Source organism: Amphiura filiformis, chromosome 13 (genome assembly GCF_039555335.1).
Source record: "Amphiura filiformis chromosome 13, Afil_fr2py, whole genome shotgun sequence".
Classification (NCBI taxonomy): domain Eukaryota; kingdom Metazoa; phylum Echinodermata; class Ophiuroidea; order Amphilepidida; family Amphiuridae; genus Amphiura; species Amphiura filiformis.
Genome location: NC_092640.1, coordinates 61471776 through 61495808, shown reverse-complemented (window position 1 = coordinate 61495808; position 24033 = coordinate 61471776). Strand labels below are relative to the sequence as shown.

Genomic DNA, 24033 nt, shown 5'->3' with positions numbered 1-24033 from the left:
CTGTTCCAATTGAATTTCATATACCCTCTATGGAAGACATGACCTTAATCTCCCACACAGGGGGTGTAAATTTCAAATGGTATCACCCATTCAGGTAACCCCTAATTGAAATTCACACTCCATGCGTGGAAGGTTAAGAACATGGGGTATGGATTTCAACTGGAATAGCTGATTTTGTTTACTCTAGTCTACACTTTCTGTTCAACCTAATAAAAGCTTAGATTTCTTTAAAACACTTAAGGGCAGATTTAGAACGAATACCACATAATTTTTAAGGAATACCGATAAGAATGGAAATTTTCGCGAGTTAAGTTTTTTGTGCTTTGCCAAATTTTTTACCCGTTTTAGTTGTTTTAAAATTCACGATTGTAAGTTTCCTTACATTGACCTACACATAAAAGGATATTTTTGTGCGTTTGTTATTTCTGTGGTAGTTGCTCCGAACACAAAAAACGCAAAATTAAATTTGGACTTGTACAGTACACAGCTGTGTGGGCAGCCTTGTTTATTGCTCGCTGTAATGAAGTAAAGTATCCGATTACAACCAGACTAAAATACCCACATGAGGAAAACAAAATAGACGTTTTCAAATGGTACATATTGTGGCAGCTGAAAGTAGTCAACATTCAGACTGATTTGATGCATAATTTATCCTATGAATTTGAAGGGAAAATTGTTTAGTTTGGGAGCTTTTTGTTGCTGTTGTTGTTCTCCGATAGGAGGCTAAATCGACCGCTGCCTCCACAAATTGTCAGGGGTAGGAGCACACTGCATGGAACAATACCAATAAAGCCTACTAAAAACACTTTTTCTGGAATTTCAAAAAATTATGTACAGTTAAGACAAAAAAACAAAACACTTTTTCTAATTTTCAAAGGTATGACAACCAAACAAGTGATTTTTTTTGCCCTTTGGTAAACAAAACAATTCAGAGTCAGGTCCTTTTCAAATCAGTACCTATATCACTATCTATCCATCATCTATCTACATGTATGTAACCATTAAGTTTATGTTTCATTGCACCAAGTACCTGGATACACATCATAAATTTGTTTTAAGATGGCTTGCCTGGGGAAATCATTAAAGGTAAATCATTGTGATTTCTAGAAAAAAAACCTAATACTTTTTAAAAGAATGGTAGTTATGTGTGCAACATACTTTATATTAAGTTGATAGCAGTATTGTTAACCCATACAGCATGCTATCTTCAGTAGATAGCAGTATTACAGTAGCGTAGCCAGGGGGGGCAGGAGGGCAGAGTGCCCCCTGACAAAAAAATGAAAGAAAAAGTGCCCTCTGACAAAAAATGAAAGAGAAAATCAGGAGGGCAAAGGAAAAGAAAAAGGGCAAGGAGCCCTTTTCTAGCAAAATTCAGGGCCAAAATAGTGTAAAATACAAAATTTTTCCGCGCTACGTTCGCACAGTAACAATAAAGCCCTTTTTTAGCCGGATAATGGGCGAAAATAGTGTAAAATACCTTTTTCAAGCACATCATCCCAATAAGGCCCTTTTTGGGAAGCTCAAAGACATACAGTCTCTATGTATTGTATGATGCAACTGCAATTTTTTTCGTCTGTGCCCCCAAAATTTTATTTTGCCCCCCTGACCAAGAAAGCTGGCTACGCCCCTGCAGTATTGTTAACCCATACAGCATGCTATCTTCAGTAGATAGCAGTATTGTTAACCCATACAGCATGCTATCTTCAGGAGATAGCAGTTCTGTTAACACATACAACATGCAGATGCTATCTTCAGTAGATAGCAGTCTTGTTAATCTATTTATGATTTTGATAGATTTATTAACCTGTACAACTACACCAGGCACAAAAGAAACTCGTCAGTTATATTCATCCTTGCTGTTCAATAACTTGATAATTTTGGATTATTCTGAAATATACATATTTAGTTAATTGGACTTTTCTTTCTCATTTGACACCCTGTTCGTGAACATTGAGTAAGAATTGACCAAGATATGCGCCTCCAAACTCTCAAACCCCAAAATGAAAAGTTTTAACGATTCAATTGTGCCTGTTACACTGTGTGCTTTATTGATTGGCCCGTGGTGCTTGTGGGCAATACAACGATGCGTTCCCATTGAAAATCGTTGAAAATGCAACTTTTGATTTCGGGGTTTGAGGCTTTGGAGGCGCATATCTTGGTCAATTCTTGTTCGTTTTTTCACGAACAGTGTGTCAAATGAGAAAGCAAAGTCCAATGAACAATATGTATATTTCAGAATAATCCAAAATTATCAAGTTATTGAACAGCAAGGATGAATATAACTGACGAGTTTCTTTTTGTGCCTGGTGTATAAGCAACACAAATAGTGCTGCAAAATGAGTGGAAAAAAATCAGACAGTTGTTATCTTTGCATCATGATCTCCATCCAGATTATTTTTGCCGCACAGTGACATAAAGTACTGTTATTTTTCATTGAAAAACATCTGGGTTTAAAATATTCCAGTTTAAATTTGGAGCAACCAGGGTTGAGCATCATTTTTAACCGCATCATGAATTAATAATTTATTTAAAATACCACACATTATCCATTGACAAACTGTTTGATACCAAATTTCTTGTTCTATTTTGACACCAAGATGCCATCCCATATCTGAAACATTATATTCCATGTACCATGAATATTGAATGATTTTTGTACCTAGATGTGCGGTCATATCAGCCTTTTAAACATCCATGTGCAAACTTGTTTTTCAGGGATCTTTTATTAAATAACTATGTTTTTCAAAGTAAAATAAATCACTGAAACTTTTGAATGCAATAAGTAACACATCAGTATCTATATCCGGTCCATTTTTAACCCTACTGGAACTACTCCCTTTCACAGAGTCCCTCTAATTGGTTAGCTACATGATATAATCATCTGAGCAACCAATCAAACTAGGGCACTCTTAGCACTTTTAATTAAGCCAAACTATATTCAGCCCTAAAGACTTTTCTTACCATGTCTCTGATTGGTTCATTAGGTGACAAAGCTCTCCTTATGACCAATCAAAATAGTTCTTAGAGGTCGCTAATTCCGCTGATAGTACCCATGGAATAAATGATTTGATTACTTGTAAGATTTTTGTAAAAAGTTGGATACAGATCACTTTGACTCACCCTGTACAAGAAACGCCATCCTTTGATCAGACATTAAAAGGCCACAAATGGTAATGTTACTGGCAGGATGCTATACGAATTCAATACTTATGCCCAACTATAAACTCACTGTGTACATTCACGATGTGCCTTTTAGCATCTCGATGTAAAGAAAACACTACATGAGATACTCATGCCGATTAAAACATTCCAACATACATGAATGTTTCTTTTACTTAGTGCTGTAGCTCAATTTCTCAAGCAGATGTGATTTGATGTCAGACAACAAAATGGCCATAAGACATTTTATTGTATGTTTATATAATGCTATATGATTTAGAAAATCATAGGCTACACATCATTATACAAAAGTAAAAAGTAGGAAACTATCGTGAAGTTTTTACTGAAGTCCCGACGCAGCTTTTTACTGTTTACGCATCATTATAGTTCATTATAATGTTGCTTATGATATTTCTTCAGTCCAAGCCTAAACTACATGGACAGTGTGGTGGTCTACACAGGCTACTCAATCTGCATCAATGTGATTTTTTTTAAATCCAGATCAAAACTACATGTGTGAAGTGGTTTACACATGGTATTCAATCTGCATCAATCACTGTGGTACTCTTGAAATCTAGATCAATGTGGACTGATGTAGCATACTTGAAGACTGTATACATCATACATATGGTGCAAATGTGAGGTAATGAATGTGTAAGTGTAGGTACATTTAAAAAAATGTTGTTTAAAATGCATTGCATACCAGAAGTTATAGCATTGCACTATAAGATGTAGCAAAATCCTACTTGGAGGGTTTTGATTTTAAACATTCACCATATAGTAGTATCACAATATACAACTTTGAGACAAAATGCAGCTCATGGAACAACCACAAGGTGTACATCAATGTGGATCAGTCCACCTCCTGTGAGATTGCCCCAATTCTACTCTCAACAAATATGCCAAGAGAAAATCAAATGCATGATATCAGTGACCTATTGCCGGTGGTTGGAACTTAGTCTCTGTTCAGCGATCATCACATCAACAGTAGCATTGAGAAAGATAGCTGGTAGCTATTGAAACGTTTACACGTATGTGTGTTTAACTTGGGACCAGTATGAAAAAATATACAGGTTGGAACTTAGGCTTACCTTATTTGTATCCAGGTCAACAAGCCAGACATCTTCTGGGAGCTTGAAACCCTTCTTATAAAGGAAGAAACTAGCTGGTACACCAATGATGTATGGCGTGGGAGCGAGTAATAACTGTATTGAGAAATAATGATGGAAATTTTGTCAATTGAGTTGGGATGGCTGTTTATAAGTAATATAAAAAGAAGAGGGCCTAAAATTGAGCCTTGAGGCATACCAACATCATATAGTGTAAGAGCAAGCAATAACTGTGGTGAGAAATATGACAAAAGGTTTAGGCTAACATCTATGTTTAAAAATATGATATGAATGTTGATTTTCCTTGTTAACAAGATTTAGGATATTGTTTACTCATTTTCCCTGATCCCCAGGTTGTATCAAAATTTGGGCATGGTACTCTGCCACACCACAGCACAGTTTCATGGCCCTGACCAGCGCCAAAGCAAAGATATTGGTAGCTGGATCGTCGTCTGTAATAGGGCTAGATAGCTTGGAAGAGCACTGGTCACACAACCTGAGGTTGCTGGTTTGAATCGCAATACTACCAACAAATGTTTTGCTCCCCTCATTCAAGATTCAGGATAAATACAATTGTTTGGTTAAGGGGGTACTACACCCCTGTGGTAAATTTGTGACTATTTTTGCATTTTTCTCAAAAATTAATAATACACTGGTAACAAAAGTTATGTATATTATTGGGGCACAGAATCCAATTACTACACTGAAATTTCAGTGAATCAAGACAAGCGGTTCAGTAAATATGATAGGAAATGAGGTACATCCTAGCGGTACCTCATTTTCTATCACAAGTATCGAACCGCTTGTCTTGGGTCACTGAAATTACAGTGTAGTAATTGGATTCCTTGCCCCTATAATATACATAACTTTTGTTACCAGGGTGTTATTAGTTTTTGAGAAAAATGCAAAAATAGTCACAAATTTATTGAGGGTGTAGTACCCCTGCTTGATAAGAGTTTGTAAATTCTCCATTGCAAATCTTTTTTGCAGTAAATATAACACAATATTTACCTGCTCAGCAGATCCCATACATGTTGGTAATAATGGAATAACAGGGAACATGTATTCAAGCGGATAGATCATCGCAACAAATGCCATCACACTCATGGAGAGGGCGTTGTAGTCTCTCGACTGAAGCACCACCTGCAAAAAAAAAGATGAAGAGAAAATGATAAGCTTTATTTGTGTGATCAATAACAGAGAATTGTATTTGCAAGTCTAAAAATTCACCTTCATTTGACGAATTTACAATAATTGTGCACTTCAAGCACCAACAGAAGATAATATAACATTAAACAAAACTCCAAATCATGCTGAAATAACACATTTTGGGACTATTACTACAATGCATTTGGGGGCTTTAAATAACTTTTTAATTAACCAATTTTGCAGCATTTTGTGGCTTTCTTCTCAAATATCTTTCCAACAGGTTATTAATTTTCCACACAGGGAGTGAGAATTAGACAATAATAACTGTGCACCATCTATTTTGTGGTCATTGTGTGAAATCGGAGGGTTTTGTTTTGGGCTGAGGTATTTTTCCGAGGGACGGTAGCTCCCGAGGAAAAATACCGAGGCCCAAAACAAAACCCGACAATTTCATACAATGACCACAAAATAGATGGTGCAAAGTTATTATTGTCATTCATTACCGTCGTGTCTACTATTTTGAACAAATCAAAATGGCATTTCATGTTATTTTATGCCATAAAACGCTGTTAAATATAACCAGTTTTAATCATTGTTGTAACCTACCCTACGCGCCAACAACAAGAGCTACCAATTACAGAAGCGCGACGGCATCGCGTAGGCGTGTGCGTTGCCATAACGCGTAGCTTATACACGCACGCTGCCAAGAGAAGTCATTGTTGCGTGTCCGAGTCATTGTGAGTTATTAATGACCTCGCAATTAGTGCGCGGTCATGCAATCAATTTCTTTTGATTGGATTACAGGATTCGCGTATATTAATGAGGTTATGAATTTTAAACGGGGTTACCTGAATGGGTAAATCCACACCATTTGAAATCTATAGGTGATTCCATTTGAAATTTACACTCCTATGTACGAGATTAAAAGGGCATGTCTTAAATCAGAGGGTATATGGATTTCAAGTGGAATAGCCCATTTGGTCAATTTGTCTTGGTCTGTCTCCTAATTCCTGTCTCGTTCTTTCATTTTTCACTCTCACCCACCATTACAACAAAAGGTCATAAAAAATAGACCTGGCCCCAAAACTGACACCAAGTGACATAAGGTGGGTAGGAAAGGTTGTTTAAACTATGACAATAAGTCCATACAAAAGGTTGATTGTTGCTGTAAGTTGGTGCTAGTTAATAAAGAAAAAGTAAAATTGTCCTCTGAAATGGTATGAGTCAAATTCAACAGACCATAAGACTCTTTGTTGTAATGTTGACTTTTTGTTGTTGTCTTCTCATTATACAGCCTTTAAATCAGATCATTTTATGATCACCTACATCTCTGTTTAATAAAATGCAGTATGTAGATCAGTGACATAGATTTCTTTTTGACATGGGGGGGGGGGGATGGGGTTGGAAAATATTTCTTGAAATATAGTGAATCTGGCACCTTTTGGAGACAGAATAAGTTTATGATAGAAATTCGCACGAAAAATTTTGCCATTTTGAAGCTAAATTGAAATATTTTGTAAAAAAAAAAAAAAAAAGGGCTTTGGGGGCTAAAATGACCAAATAGGAGGTTAATTTGGTCAGAAATCCACATTCAAGCGTCAACATTGGGGGATGATTGTATGGACCACCCCTGGCAAAATATTGGGGGATTTAAATCCCCCGGATCTACATCTATGATGTAGATGGAATATTTTGGGATGCTCCTTGTCCTGTAGAAGTAGCTTTAAAAAAATTAACTTCTCTCTTATGCCTCTGTATACATGTACATGTATTTTTTAATATTTGCTAACTACATGTATTCTGCAAGAAAAAAAAGTAATACAGTTTGAACTTTTGAGAGCTCTCTTTCATAAATGATGAATTAGCTGCAAACATACACCTGGAATTTTCATATTTTTTATTGTTCAAGTTCAAACAAAGACTCATCCAGGTGGTCTACCTTTTGCATTCTATTCTTCAGTACACGGGTAGGTTTTGTTCTAATTTCCCTTTTCATTGGTTTCTTTCAAGCATCTTTTTTAAAACTTTTTTTTTTCTGATGTGGGGAGAGAAACATATCATGTCGAGGTAAAACAAATAAAAATCAAATTCTTGTTAACACACTTTTTAAAATAGCATATTTGGATGTCTTGTGCAATTCCCTTTCACAAGGAAGGCCTAAATAAGATTTTTTTAAGGCTTAAATATGATTTTTTTTTTAAACAAAGGGCATGTAGCGAAACAAATGACATGTTCAAAATGCATGGCCTCATTTGTTCTGGTTCGCTATGCGTTACTCAATTACAAACTTAATCATGTTTTATACATTTAAAATATGCAGTTGGTCAATAAGAGTTAACCCTGTGAGAACTACCTGCCGATTGGCCAAAAAGCCGTTTTCATTATCAATTAGACCAATCAGCAACATTGTTAGAATAATTTCACCACACACAAAAAAAATTGGGGTGAATTATAAAGCTCCATTCTGATTGGTGATTAAAGTGAAGATATCATGTAATTGACAAATCAGTGGCAATGTTAGATCGGCAGGTAGTGCTCAGGGGGTTAAGACACAGTTGGAGAGTGGACAGTCAGACTACATTGCTTGTCAAAAGTCTTGGGACGCTTTCAATAGTGTAATGTAATGTAAATGTGTCTCGCATACAATGTTGAATCATGTAATGTTGCCCATATTGGACGCTTTTAAGGTTATTAATTATTTTAAACTGTTGTGATTTGGTAGTTCACAGCATCTTACGAATGGTAGTGAGCTTTGGCAAAAACTGCATTGCTCAATTCATAGCGGCGTGTAGAAGAATTAAAATATCACAGATATACTTTTATAGGTGCTGCGGTTCTTGAGTTACGTTGTAAAGAGGGCTGAAACAACAACACTTTTGTAAAACGTACATAACTCATTAACAACAATAAATTAAGCAAGTTTGCAAAGTATACGATTTGTAGAATGAACTTTTGCAAAACATCAAGGTGTTAATTTTCAATAATATATTGATCTAGATAATGCCAATTGATTTTTAGGTTGCTTCGACCAACAATACCTCGTCTACCCTTAAGCTAGTAGTAGTATGCAACATTGATTGCTGAGGAAGGAAGAGGATTTGGTGGTTCAGCACCTTAAAATAATGAAAATAAGGCCAAACAATACAGTGCTACTTTTGAATAGGTGCCCTGATTTTTCTGCTCTCTCAATTATACATTTCACTTCATTGTTAAAAGGACAAGGAAACCCAAACTTCATGGGCTTATTTGAGTGAATTATAATTTCAATGTGTTCTGAACAACTCAGAAATGCATTTTTCAAAAGCACTGACTTTTTGTCCTGCTTTTGGCAATGCAAATACATGACCTTGATAAAACACCACCACTATACACGTTAAACATGATCAATGTCAATACTTTTCTTTCTTTTCATCATTTCCAAAGCATTTTACAAATACCTGTAATACTTAAATAAAAGTAAATAAGCTGACATTTTGAACTTTTGCCAATTTTGACCACAATTACAAATTTGTTTCTGCACTCAGTGATAACTCACTATAAAACCCAGCCACCAACGATTCATGCCATAAAATTTAATAATTAAATAATACCTTTTTTCGCCATAACTCTGAAGTCACAAACCAGAAAGAATAAGCCTGTAAAAGTTCAATTTTTAAGAAGTACAATTCCAATTGTTACCAGATCTAATCACCAGTGCCGCCCTGATATTTTAGGATGGGGAAGGGGGAATTGCAACTTTCAAGGGAGGGGGGGGGGCAAACTTTGCCAAAATTGGGCTAACGATCTCAAATATCACATTACCAAGTTGGCCAGCATCCCACAGGGGGTCAAGACTTTTCAAACAGGGGGAGGACTTCTCACGGCTATGCCACTGTATCAATTTAAATCCCATCCCAAGGTGATAATGATTGCAAAGTATGGGTCTATTTTAGTAACTTTCAGAAATTTTGCAATGATTTTGTGAATTTTATCAAAATGAGACTATTTTGCTGCAATGTGTAACATGTAAAAGTAAACATGAAGGCTGCATACATCAAAAGCGCTTAAATTGACATATGTTTGGAAACATGGGTCATTGGGTCCTAAGGTGTGCATTCAACAGACATCCACTGAAGGCATGCATGGGGGAGCAAATGCCAATCCCCCTGTTAAGAACTTTTGAACCCCCCCCCCCCGCCACATTTCCTTCCAGTAAAAATGTCAACCTTTTGCGGCAATTTTGTGCAAAATTGGTTGACTTTGAACCCCCCCTAAACAAATCCTGGACGTGCCACAGGGTGCATTGGGTGTAAGATTATTCCTGTACAAGAGTAGTCCATTGACAACATGTACTTGTATAATGCCAATTTATGCTAACTTGTGTCTCTCCTACCAATACACACAATAGCATGTTTATACACATTTATTTGGATCTTGTAGACAATCTGTCATTATATTTCAACATATTTTGACCTACATTGTAGATATACCACAACCATGACAACAACGACTACATGTGTACCTAATCAACTGTATCCTCTCATCTGACCTATTTTGTATTATACAAAATCACAGCATATGTCAAAACCTATTATTGCGATTATTCATCTATTTTTTACCATTTCCTATCTGTTGTATAGCCAACTAAGGAGTGTTTAATTTATCTTCAATTTGCCACATAAAACATAAAAATCACAAGACAATCCTTTAGCATGTATTGTAAGCAAGTTAATAATATTGCTATATTCAAGACTTTTAGAAAATTGATTTGCATTTTGAAATGAATAAATTTCAATGTTTTATAATGTACGCTTTACTAAAATCTAAAACAAATCCTGCACATAACTCTCTAGTAATTTCCTTTTAAAACTGTATGCACGTGAATACATACAAATCCTGGCAATTTGGTTCTACATACATACAGAACCAGCATAATTAAATTTACATCAGTCTGTATTCCACACACACACTGACACTACTGCATGCAGCTACCGAATCAAAATGGAAGCTAACCGACAGCCTCGGCAATTCCCCTGGATATATTACGGTCCCTGAATCACGTGTCGTCGCTGGCGATGGTGTTTATAGCGTAGATGTATGTATGGAAGGCTAATGATGAGGGGTTATTCTGGCTGTATAGGATGTGCTCAAGTGCTCTACAAGAGTTGGTTCAATATTTGGAATACATTATGTAATGAAGGGATAGGGAAAATATCTATTTCCGACAGTAAAATTTGCATTCCAATTTGAATCAAGTAGAATATTATTCTATTTTTCTCCCTCTATCCATGGTCTACATGCTTTTTGTGTTTAATTAACAGACACAAAGATTTAACTGTTTATATGAAAACATAATATATGTTTTTAAAATTTGAAAGGTCTTTGCATATCACTGAACATGCATGTTTTCATTTTTAAAGAATTAAATCTATTCAGATTTGTAAAATTCAAACAGGGTTGTTTGATTTAAAACATGCCGGTTTGATTTAAATCGCGATTTAAATCACATGATTTTTTTCAAAAAATCCTTGATTTAAATAAACTTTTTCATATTTTACCATTTTTGACAATTAAGTTAATTTCTTTTTTGCTTAATTTGTAATGTTTCCACAACTTTTGGATACAATTACAATACCTCCATGATGACATTTTATCTAGCACTATAAATTCATCTATAATTTTTGTAAATACCTGATAGGATTGCACATAATATGCCTAGAATTCCACTGGTCTCTTTTGAATTTATCATGGGGTATACTATCATGCAGTTCTTGGAATTAAAAAAATTACAAAAAAAATTGATTTAAATAAAAAAAAATCATCAACCCTGGATTCAAAAAAGCTCCATAATATCAGGCATCAATTGCAGTGGTTTTAATGCAGTTGCTAAATCCCATTTTTAATTGATGTCAGCTACAAAATATGTAGCGAAGCATGGAACTGAATAAAAAATACATTGAGAAATTTGTTGCTGGTAGTACTATAGAAAATTATTAAAACATGTTGGGTCATAGGATATAAAAACATTTTTCTGTCATGACATTTTGGAACAATAGGTTAAATTTTAAATAAAACAATTGAAACCATGCGTCTATTTTAATTGAACCCAAAATAGCAGAAGACAAACACAGTCCCGTTTTTGTTGAGATAACATACAGTATCAAATTTTCAAATTACAATACATTGTCATGTCTGTACTCTTTGAATTTAGTTGTTTTCTCTAATCAAACCTGAAGCTACACAATGCATTAAAATATCAAAAGCCATCAAATCAATGTCACAACAACATCTTCTTACACTACGATCTCAAACATGACAATCTCCAGGATGCAGTTCCGTAACCCCAATATGCTTCTACGCTCACAGAATGACCTTTACACACACTAGGATCTCAAACATGACAATCCCCAAGCTTCTCCAGGACACAGTACCTTAACTCCAATATACTTCTACACTCAAAGAATGACCTTTACATGTGTTGGGTATAAAAACGCATACTCCACAACTTGAGGTCAAAATTTGACCTCTGCTTGTTAAATGGGGGTTATCGAGCTATGTCATTGTGTATGAGATCATTATGACTCCAAGTGCTAAAGTTTGTTCGGTTTATAAAAGGCAAAAATTACTTGCTTTTGTTAATGTGTGCATCAATAAAGTCCCAACTCATGCTTACATTTTATAAGCATGCGCCAGTCACGCATTACGCAACACACAACTAGCGTAATGCTGCGCCCAACTGCGTGCACGCCATTCTATATCAATACACGGATGTTATGAGTCTAATTTTTATTGCCTGTTATAAGCCGAACAAACTTTAGTGTTTGCTTGGAGTCAACACATTAGTGTTATCTACTGAAGATCCTGGAGTGGTTGAAGTCACTCAAGTGTTTGATTAGATGCAGAAAATGCAATCCTGTTTGACATGCCAACAATATATCTAGTGGAACATCAAGGGAGCAGTCAGTCACATCAAATGCCCTTTCGTTTTATTTGCTCAGAATTTCTTTTGAATGTATAGATCATTTTCTTAAGTTCAAGGGGCATTTGGTGGTCCACAGCCTCATTCCTCCACTTTTCTAGAGAGTGGTTGAGATTTTTATACCAGTAACCTCTGTAGATTCATTCGCTTGGCAAATATATTGTCAAATTTACATGTTCTGTAAATTTATAACAGAACAAAATTACAACTTAGTGACCTGTGGAGCGTATGTAACATGCATTTAACTTGCACACACAAAATTGGCATCAGTTGACATTTTGAGTGGATATAATCTACTGAAAGATGCTATAATCACAAAATACATCTTTTAAGTAAACATCCCCTGTATATTGATACATTAAGAATAACGATTAAGCATCATTAATTTGATCTCGGGCGCTAGTTTGTAATGTTTGAATGTTTCCATGTTCCAGTGTATGATGCGTAAGCCTCTTCTTCTGTTTAAACATCAATGTTAGAATTAAGTTAGAGCATGAAATTAATAAAATATTATTATGTTCATCTACAATGATAATTTTAAGCAAAACTTTTTTTTATCAAGTACTGATCCTTCACTTCACTAGATAATCTTGAGGAGTGCTTTTTTTCTATTCACATTTAAATTTACTATCATTCAAAGAATATTCACATTTAAATTTACTACCATTCACAGAAATGCATTTCAACATTAACTTCTCCACTATTTTTACACATAATACTTGGTAAAAACAAGATTTCTTTAAAAATCTGTTACAAGTACTAAGTACTTCTATAATTAGCTCTCACATATAATTTTAGTTGACTTCCAATAACCTGAATTCTCCAGATAACCATTCAAAACAATAGACGTTTTCTGACGACACTTAGGGGCGCACCATTAGATTTCCAGGGGGTGGCATGGGAGTTTTTTGAAGAAAAAAAAAACTTTGCCCACTAGTGAGACGAAAAAAAAAAACTTTGCCCACTATTGAGACGAAAAAAAAATTTTTGCCTCACTGATGAGTAAAAAAAAAATTTCCCCACCCAACTTTGTATAAAAATTTACATTAAAATTGAAAAAAAAATTTGCTGCTCTCGGAGGTAAAAAAAAAAAATTCGAGCCTTCAAGTGCGAAAAAAAAAATTCTGCCTGACCCAAACTCCCATGCCTCCCCCCTGAGAATCTAATGGTGCGTCCCTTAATCCCTGGGCAAGAAGCAATTAACCCATACATTTGTAATGCAAAATGGTGTCCTGCTGGCTCTATTTTCCTGGGCTACATTCTTTTAATTACCAAGATCCAATTACCAAACATCATTTAATATTCACAATCTGTCATCCAATTGATTAGTCTCTCGGCTACAGTAACATTATATTTTTCAGTTTGAAATTAAACCGTCACTTATATTTAAAACAGAACATTTTGCATGGTCATTCTCAGTAAGTAGAGTCCCATTTCTCAGAATTTGTGTGATTTAATTTGTTGGTACATTTTCAAGAACAACAACTCATCTTTAGACACAGCTCAAATGAAATAACTGGACTCTGACCCAATTGTACTGTAATGCGTAAGAGCTAATTAAATCTGCATATAATTGCATGTCTGTAGAATAAATGATGACCAGTGTTCTGTATTTATATTTTTCAACCGTTAGCAAAAATTTGCCAGTAATGACAGTTGGCAAATTATTTCAAAAATTAATGTGTTATGAACATGCAGATTTAGGGGACCCAAGTTTTCTTGAAAAATCAAAAACTTCTGAAAACATTGTGAGCCTGGTATAGGTTGTATCAAAATGATTGGTACCCATCAGTATACAGTGAGGCTTAACCCACCAAAATGCAATATAACAGTAACACCCACCTTATTTGTAAATTATTTTGTTATAAAAGGTCACAAAAAATCCACTTTTATAAGCCCGACTGACCCAGTATTTGTTTTGCAAGATTTTGTTTCACTTTGTGCTAAAATTATGTAAATTCAGTCGTTTTTTGGACAATTGATTTTGACTAAAAAATTGTGAAAAAATTCAGAACATTTTCAAAATTTTAGGATCATTTTAGCCTCCAGAAGGAAAAAAGTTAATAAAAAAACATCTACTTGAAAAGTCCATTTGTCCATAAAACCTTTTTTCTGTCGCTTAAACATTCAATTATATCATTTTGATACACCCTGTATACCGTGTCAGGAAGATCAATATGTTCACAATAATATTGGTAACGAGGTATTCCTGTATATCCTCATTAACATACATGTAATTCTGCTAATTAACTAACCTACTAACATAATTACATATATTAATAACCATAATCTGATCAACATGAAGTCTTTGTTTAACAAGATTTATGAATTTGAATGCTTATAAATTTACAAATTCTATGTTTATCAATTTACAATAGATGAATTCCAATGTTTATATTGACCTATGTATGACTGATAGTGACTCACAAAATAAAAATTTTTCACAATAAAATATTTATTGCAAGTTGCACTAATTAATCAATAATTCACACTGTCCATTCATAATCAAATTTAATTCTAAATCATCCACAAATTTTACAACATGAAAGCTATTTAAAAACAAAAATCATATTCTGATTTTATATTGATGCATCATTCAAAGAACTGGATGGCTACATGGCTATAATTTTTACCAATCATCATTGTTTTAAATATTTTATTTTTATTTTAATATTTTTATTTCAATTTCTTATTTTCTGATTTTTTAAAATTAAAATTAAAATTAAAATTAAAATTAAAATTAAAATTAAAATTAAAATTAAAATTAAAATTAAAATTAAAATTAAAATTAAAATTTAAACATTTAAATTTAAATTTACATTTAATTTAATTTTTAGTGACCTATGGTGCAAATACAATATTTATTGTTTCTTGACAATTATGTTAAATGTAAAAATGTACCAGTTCAATGATTGTTTAAAATTGGGAAAAAAATGTGAAAAATATGGTTATAATTTTAAACCTAATCTTCAAGGTTTTAACCTGAAGTAAACGAAAACATATTAATTGCATTGATTCACAACAAATTCCTATCAATGCAAGGCAAGAAAAGGTTACCTAGTGCGCTGTAAATGTCACTGACTTCTCCATCGAATAAAAGCAACCCGCTTTAAAAAAAAAAAAAAATAGTACCATAATAAAATGATAGTAGAGATTTTACGCTGAAGCCATATATTTCAAGGCTATTTCACAAACCACAGCCACAGACCCTAGGAAAAAAATCTCTTGTAGGGTACCTGTACTTAGTGATGAAATTTATTGGACAGTTGCAGTTGAAATCTATACACCCCCTATGGAAGACATGATCTTAATCTTACAAGCAGGGAGTGTGAAATTCAAATGGGGTTACCTGAATGGGTGACTCCATTTGAAATCTACACCCCCTGTGTGGAAGATTATATAAAGGCCCTGTCTTCACTGTTGGCAGGACACCCTTTTTAAAGGGTGCCACTTGGAAATTTGGAAAATCCTTAAAAGGGTGGGGGTTTAAACTTTGTTGGTAAAAAGGGTGGATTGATATAAAGGGTGGGAGTAAAATAAAAAGGGTGGGAGTGCCAGCTTACAATATATTTTCATTGAATGATAAAATAACCACAAGAATAAGTGCCAAACCACTGCTGGCCAGCAAAACATATCGCAAGATAACATTCCATTTGATGCATGTTTACATCCACTAGGTTATCGTGTGATGATAGGTGCAGAATTTGGCGTACTTGATTTACTTCAAACCAAATTGCCTGTGACTTCATCAATGTATACAAATAGGGGAAAAGCAAAAAGTGGTGGGGGTCAGGGATTTTCAGTATAAAGGGTGCCTCAGTAAAAAGCGTGGGGGTCAGGAATTTTCAATATAAAGGGTGCCTCAATAAAAAGGGTGGGGCTAAAATAAAAAGGGTGGGGGTCAAACCCCCTTTGCCAAGTATGTCTTCCATAGGGTGTATAGATTTCAACTGGAATAGATCATTCATTGCGATGTTTTGACGACCGTGCTCATGAACACATATTTTTTTTATATTTTCTATTATTATTATTATATTAAAATATATCTCAGATTGGACTTGTTTTCGTGTGTTTGTGTTATATTGTTCCCTCTGCCTTGCAGGTAGATCTTGGTTGGAGTTTGTCCCCAATAAATTATTTTCCAACTATTTTTGTATGTAACTCCATTATTGAATATTATTATCATTTGCTATATTTATCATTTACTTTGTAGGTACTAGCCTTTTTACAATTTCACATGTAAATGTTGGATTTAGGCCTCTGATTTGCTCATGCATGCATGTTTTGTTTTCAAGGTTGTAGGCCTATATCCAATACTTGTTACATTTACAATACATCTTTTTCATGTAATATTTTGGAAATTGCCTAAAATGACTTAATATTCTAGATATGCCTACTGGTTATAAAATAATTATTTCTTATTTAATATGCATTGTATACTTTGAATTTTGCATTGGTAAATCTTGTATTTTCTCTACTTACAAGGCTTGTTTGTCTTTGTTCGTTTTTTTTTTTTTCCTAATGTATGAAATTTTGTTTTGCTTATTGTAAAATTGAAACATTACTATAGGGTGCCACAACATCACGCTGTGCGTTTGGTGGCATCCTCATCCTCTGTTTCTCATACTTTTGTCATATAATTTAAAATGTTCCACACTATTTTACAAAAGAAAATATTATTATGTATAATGTTAACATGTATTTTGAATGGATGAAATAAACTGAAACTGAACTGAACTGAACATGCACATACCCTACTTAGAATTATTTACAATTTTTACATCAAAAGATGATCATAATAATAAGCCATCTTTTAAATTTATCTAAAACAAAATGCAAAGTAATAATAATAATAATAATAATAATAACTTCCACTGTTTTGTTTTGCTAGCGTGAGCTGCACGATGGGGGACATTTTAGCGTTGTTATTACGCCAAGCACAACATCAGATCCATATCTTTTTTAAAAACGTGAAAATTGTGCCTCCAGCACCTTGTAAATTATCGGGAGATGGATTGAGAGAGAGAATGGGAGACAGGTCGGATATGACGTCAAGCGAGGAGCTTATCGACGGTTCCGATTATATAGAACATGTGGTTTGCATGAATATCGTATGGCATTGGCTGCATAAAAAAACGGTCAGACTCTGAATTAACCAGACTGCGTTCCATTAGGTTGTGTGTACATGTGATGGAATTTATGCAATATTAGCTTGCAATATGGTACTAGTAAATTTAATGTTGTAATTCATTTAAATGTTAAAAAAATATCTACAATAAACGCTTTAGAGTACTTGAATCATCTAATATTCACTTGACATTTAAAAGGGACTCCCAGAGATCCGTCAAAGGTCAAAAATACTGTAGAATTTTCTGAAGTTCCTTGAAAATGGTTCATATTAAAATTGTCAGGAGCATTTTATAAAAAACATTTTTTTTTTAGAAATATATCTTGACACAATATTCATGTGGAACCCCTATTGGATTTGTATGGAACTTCTTATGCCCAAACATAGAGAATTAAGACTCGAGTCCGAGTCTCTCCTGACATGAAAATATATCTAGCTTATTCAGGGGTTTTACATTGACACATTAATTTCTAAAAGTGCAAAAAATTAAAATGTGTTCATTATGTATTTGGGATTGACAGATGTCTGATTACATTGTAGATGTCCTAGATGTCCTTGTTTTCAGATTAACTACCAAGCAATAGATGAATACAATTTTTGAATAGATCGCCCTGCACTTCAAGCAGGTTTTACTCATATGTGTATTTCTGCAATCGTAGATTGAATACAATACCGCTCTTTTCAAAGATACTAATCTTAAAGGTGCGAGTGATTAGCATTTCTTTGATATCTATGGTTCAATTGTAGTCCTGGGCGGTCTATTCAAAAATTGTATTCATCTATTGCTATGGTAATTAATCCTGTTACATCATCACTTCAATGATGAATACGATGCAAATCATTTACATGAATTTGATTAGTAAGATGGATTATGAATAATGGGAAACTGGTTTACATTATTTAAAAAATCATAATACCTTCATTTGAATATTTTTAATGTAAAATTATTAATTTTTCTTGACACTGACTGCCTTCTCAGTTGTTTTGTTCATTTGTTGTTAATTTATTTCTTATTTGTTTATTTATAAATAATGCATTTTGCATTTATTTACTTTTTTGTTTGATAATTCTTTCTTTCTTTCTAATCCTACCTAATCCTTCTCATCTAATCCCAACCCTGGAGTCATAGAATGGCAACCATTATTCCATATTAACTGTTCCACCTTTTAATAATACAACCATGTCAAATTCCCAGAAAGAGAAACAATTTGTAAACCCTCTCTATTGTACATGTAGCATTGGGTATCCTATGTTGACAGAATGATTACCATACATCTAAATGACAGGTATTATCATAAAACCAACTCCAATATTTACACAAAACAGTGGACAACAGCTTGGATGACATCACTACCATTTGTTACCATAGTAATTTTAACACCAAATTTAATTTCACACATTTCAAATGCTACAAAAATATCCTGAAAACATGTGAAAACAAAAATCTGTTGTAAAATATAATAGTGTGTTGTATTACAAATCCAATTTTAATGATATATTTTCAAGTTGCTGAGTTTATTAGTAAAAATATGCAAGATAAAAATGTCTCTAATTTTTGTTGTTAAATTGGATTGACCAAGGTTAACTATTTACTATATCTAGCAATTATAGTACTTAAACTATCAACCCATTTCACTGCATCACAGGATGCATGTGAGACTAACTAGCATCTAGGCCTATATTAAATATAGTTTTATTATACATTTGTACATATGTGTAATGTTCAATAATGGATTCCAAATATTGGTTTAGTAATCCTTCTAAATGTAAATGTGCAATAAAATCACTTACAACTTAACTCTCTTCACGCGGGTGTCGACTGCAGACGACATGTTTAAAAAACAATGTCAAAATTCAAAAATTTCAGAAATGTAAATTATCATGACCATATTTGGAATCAGCATGAAAAATGCATTAAAATGAGTACAAACAAGCCTACATGTAGTATTGGTTCAGTAGTTCTTAAGATAGCTCTTGATATTTTGAGAAAATATTTCAAAACTTCAACTTTTTCCATTGAAACACATGGCTAGCATGCAGAGCATTAATATTTACATGCACAAAATCGTACCGCCAACACACGAAAGTATACATTGATTATCGTTTTATCAAAACCACCAAACATAATGTAATCATTTATCCTTATACTGATGATATTTGCTATTCATATTTTGAGGTTCATCTTCATCTTTAAAATTACTATCATCTTCATCATCACAATCAGCTTCACTATCATCATCAAATTCATTATCATCTTCATCATCATTATCACCTTCACCATTATCATATATAATTCATCCTCATTAATTGAGCATCAAGCTAACAAATCACCATCATCATCGTCAACAACACCATCAATGTTCAGCATCATCAGGCAACATCATCAGGTATTTTCATCAATTAACAAAAATGTTGTTGTCACTGTCATCATCATTATCATCATCAAATCATCATCAAAATCGAGCATTAATACCATATCAAGCTCATCATCATTATCATCATCATCATCATCATTGATCAACATCACTGATCAGCACATCATCATCAGCATCAATGTTGTGTCTTGACCTCACCTTTGACACAACAACCAAACTCATCACACAATTTCCATATGTCAATTCAATATGCATTTGATCTACATGTAGGCTACATCAGAAAAATCCAGATGGAATTGGCCCACATATAAAGGTGGGTAACCTGATTGAAAATCTCATCCCCCACTTTACCCCATCAAAATGCTGATTTTGGTATCAAATGAAAGCTCATATTTTTCTCATAAACATATTGAAATTTGGCGTTCCAAATCGGTATATTTCTGAAGAAATCATCAAAAACTGCCGATTTAGTCTCAAATATGGTATAACTATTTGAGACTAATTAGGCAGATGATATCTTCGGAAATAAACTGAGTTGGAACTTCTAATTTCAATATGTTTATGACAAAAATAGGGCCTCTCACTTGAAATCAATATATTACATGATCATGATGATTATTATTAATAAAAACACTGTAGACTACCAATATCACGCTGTATATGTGTCGGTAATTCCATTAGGAATTAGTCACATTTACAAAAAACATTTACATGTTCTTTTTGCATGAGTGCTTGAAAGAGGTGACATTTTATGTTATACGTAAGTTTTAAAGAATTTGATTTTCCAAATATATCAGGTCACCTTCCTTTAAATACTACATGTATACACCAATTGCCAGGATTTTTTGTTAGATGAAAAGCAATGATGACATCAAGGAAGTCACACAAATATAAAGCGTTGTCTTACTTCCAGTTTCTTGTTAGTTTTGCACCTGCGTAAGGCTACATACATAGTAATACTTTCCTTGATAGGAACGTGTAAATCTATGACGTATGCACATTGACACTACCCTAACTCATCTATAATGCACAGGGGAACTTTTCTATACATTAACACTAACCTTTTTCACTTTGTGGTTCTTGATATATTTCAATATTAGGGTTGTAGAATTTTGTCATCGCCCAGCCGTAATGGACGCATGAATAATGCATTGACTGCCAAATTCAGAAGCTTTATCAACACAATGTTTTTCTATACATTGTGCTTGCTCATTAGGGCCATATACATGTAGTACTAAAAGTAGGGGCCCTTGTCTACTTTTGCGGGTATTTGACTTGAGGACCCACCTTATTTCGAGGGCTGTTCAAGGCGATGGACAAAGTCACATCAATGGGCTGCCAAATTGGGCTATTCCACTTCAAAATCCACATTATCCCTGTGAAGATTTTGGAAATATCTGCCATTGGGGAGTATATTTTTCAAATAGGGGCCTATAATTAGTCAGAGTTAATCATTTTGAAACCCACAATACTTCCCCTGTATTATGGCTTTACCTTTATCCACAACTGGAGTAAGTATTTCAAATGGAAGTTACCCAATTGTGTATTCTAAATTTCTATTCAACATTGATACTCCCTGTGGAAATCCTCCACAGGGGTACATGTAGTGTGGAATTTAATTGGAACAGCCCTTAGCAGTTGTGCAGGCAACCATCATGGGTACCCCCTAACCAAATCACCTGAAGTGGGTTATCATGTGGTTATAGGTTTAATGGGAATCTATGACCCAACAAGTGTTTATTAATAGCTGGTCAAAGGGGAAGGCCTACAACAATCCATACCCAAATCAATGAATCAATCAAATACTGCATTACAATACATGAGGGCATCACAAACATTTAAACCATGGGTATACATTGTAGTTTGATCTTACAAATGTATATCAATAACCCAAACCACGGTCAACACTTAATACAATAATATAAAGTTTGAAACATTTTTTGTATGCATATTCTCAGAAGACTGCATGCAATAATCATCTTATCATGAACTAAAGAGATCTCTTTCTTTCATGCAGTAGCTACACAGAATCTTTATCAGAACAGTATAAACTCTATAACATTTTAAGCTGTAACAAGTACATGTATTATTAGATCTAAAACAAAATTACCAATAGAAATGATATTCATAAAAATGTGAAAATAATGGGTATATGACCAGTTACTGATCATTCTCCAGTACATGACTTTTTTTACACAATTTTAACTTTGTATCATTTCTGTCTGGTATGCCAAGCTGACAGCAGGGTTGCCAAACCCGCGATTTGGTAGCCCAATTGGGCGACTTTTGAAGATTTGCCCCGCGACTTTTGACAATTTCCTGTCCCATAGAAACCAATGGTTAAGAAAAATTTGGGCGATTTTCAACATTGGCTCCTGCGACTTCCGATAGTTTCCTGCCCCATAGAAACCAATGGAAAAATTGGGTGACTTTTCGATTATTTGACCCGCGATTCGGGCTGAAATCTTTTGGCAACCCTGGCTGACAGTAGAAACATGGAGGCACTATGTTCTCTCCCAGGAGTGGCACAATTTAAATCATCGATTTAAATCACAATTTAAATCAAATGATTTTGTTTTAAATCACTGATTAAAAATTAACTTTTTCATTTTACTCCATTTTGGATAATTCAAGTTAATTTCTTTCTAAATTGTCTGTTTTATTCATTCCTAATAGTACTTTTGGATACAATTAAAATACCTTCATGATGTCATTTATCAATTCCTAAAATTCATCTTGAAGGTGCAGAATTCAACAGTTGTTTACGTAAAAACATTTTTAAATATTTTTTTGTAAATACCCGATAGGATTGCACATATGTCTAGCATTCCACTGGGATCTTTTGACTTTATCATGGGGTATAGCAGTTCTTGGAATCAAAAAATTGACTGAAATCAAAATTATTGATTCAAATCAAATAAATCGACTTTTTTTAAATCGCCAACCCTGCCTCCTCCCGTCCCAACCTGATAAACCATTGCATACAAATCCACACACACACCTACCTTATTTTCTAACATGATTAAGGTCATGACCTTTAGACATGTGTCAACTCCAAGCAATTCCAGCGGTAAATGCAGTGGGAAGTCCGCCAATGAGAATCGTGTGTGGTCTGGTAAGGCAAAGATCATTGGCGTTTTTCCGTCCACAATCTCCAGCTCTACCCGCGTCTTACCCGGTACTGGTACCGGTGCGCTTAGAAATCTGAGCATCCATGTTTCGATTTGTCTTACGTCATGCCGTACCAGAGGGGGGATGTCGGAGCATATGCCTGTTAACACGCCCCACACGGAATCCCTGAAAATATAATGAATACAGATGTTTTTCAAAATCCATTTGAACTCTTTCTTCTGGTATTCAGAAAAATCAAGTGTAAAATTTAACACTCTTAAAACAAACTACATGTACTAATAATATATAAAAAACGCAGGGATTGGAAACCATACACATAAAACTTAGGTACCGTACATACATGTACAACTTTACATGCAAGCATGTAGTAGGCCTACATGCAGTTTGTGCATGTAGGATTTTAACTAGACATATAATGTATCACAAAAAAATTGGGTCAACCTTTTCCGGCTGTTGCTGAAGAACTCATGCTCCCCCCAGTAATAAGCAGAAAATGTCCACTTTTTGCGGCAATTTTGTGCAAAATTGGTTGATTTACCCCTGAAATTTACCCACCTGACCCCCTCCCCCAAAAAGACTCCTGGCACCGCCACTGCAAAAGGACTTTTTTTTACATGTGTGTCATATAATCTTGATAATGGCTTCCATGACCAAACAGTAAACTGAATTCTTTTTAGTTTTGTCCATCATGGTAAAAACAACAGGACAACCACCACATTTTTAGGTACATCTAGACAAAATATGTCAAAAATCATAAAGAAACACATCTGGTAACAAAACAAAGTATTCAAAAATGTTTTTTCTGCTTCTTCTCTTTTTAAAAATAAAATTCAATTCAACGTACCCGGTACATGAATCTTAAACGGTAAAAGTGAAATTATTCAAAATTGTATTAAGTCAGAAAAAACCCAAATTTCTTCATGAAAAACTCTGTGGTGTAATGTTTGGTTGGTACCACAATGTAACATGTTTATTGTACATTACGGTACAAATATTATGTAATATGTTCTGGTGTCAAACATG

General features: G+C 34.1%; 2 protein-coding genes across 2 annotated transcripts in view; one reads left to right on the top strand and one right to left on the bottom strand.

The window, feature by feature from the left end:
• The window catches only part of LOC140168619 (uncharacterized), a 367911-nt gene that overhangs the window by 300014 nt on the left and 43864 nt on the right, over positions 1 to 24033 (top strand). The window lies entirely within an intron of this gene.
• Positions 1 to 24033, bottom strand: part of LOC140168749 (MAP kinase-activating death domain protein-like) — a 144733-nt gene that overhangs the window by 114469 nt on the left and 6231 nt on the right. Inside the window, 3 exon segments of the mRNA XM_072192159.1 lie at positions 4251 to 4364; positions 5280 to 5411; positions 22884 to 23175. Of these exon segments, the coding sequence (XP_072048260.1) occupies positions 4251 to 4364; positions 5280 to 5411; positions 22884 to 23175 (538 nt within the window).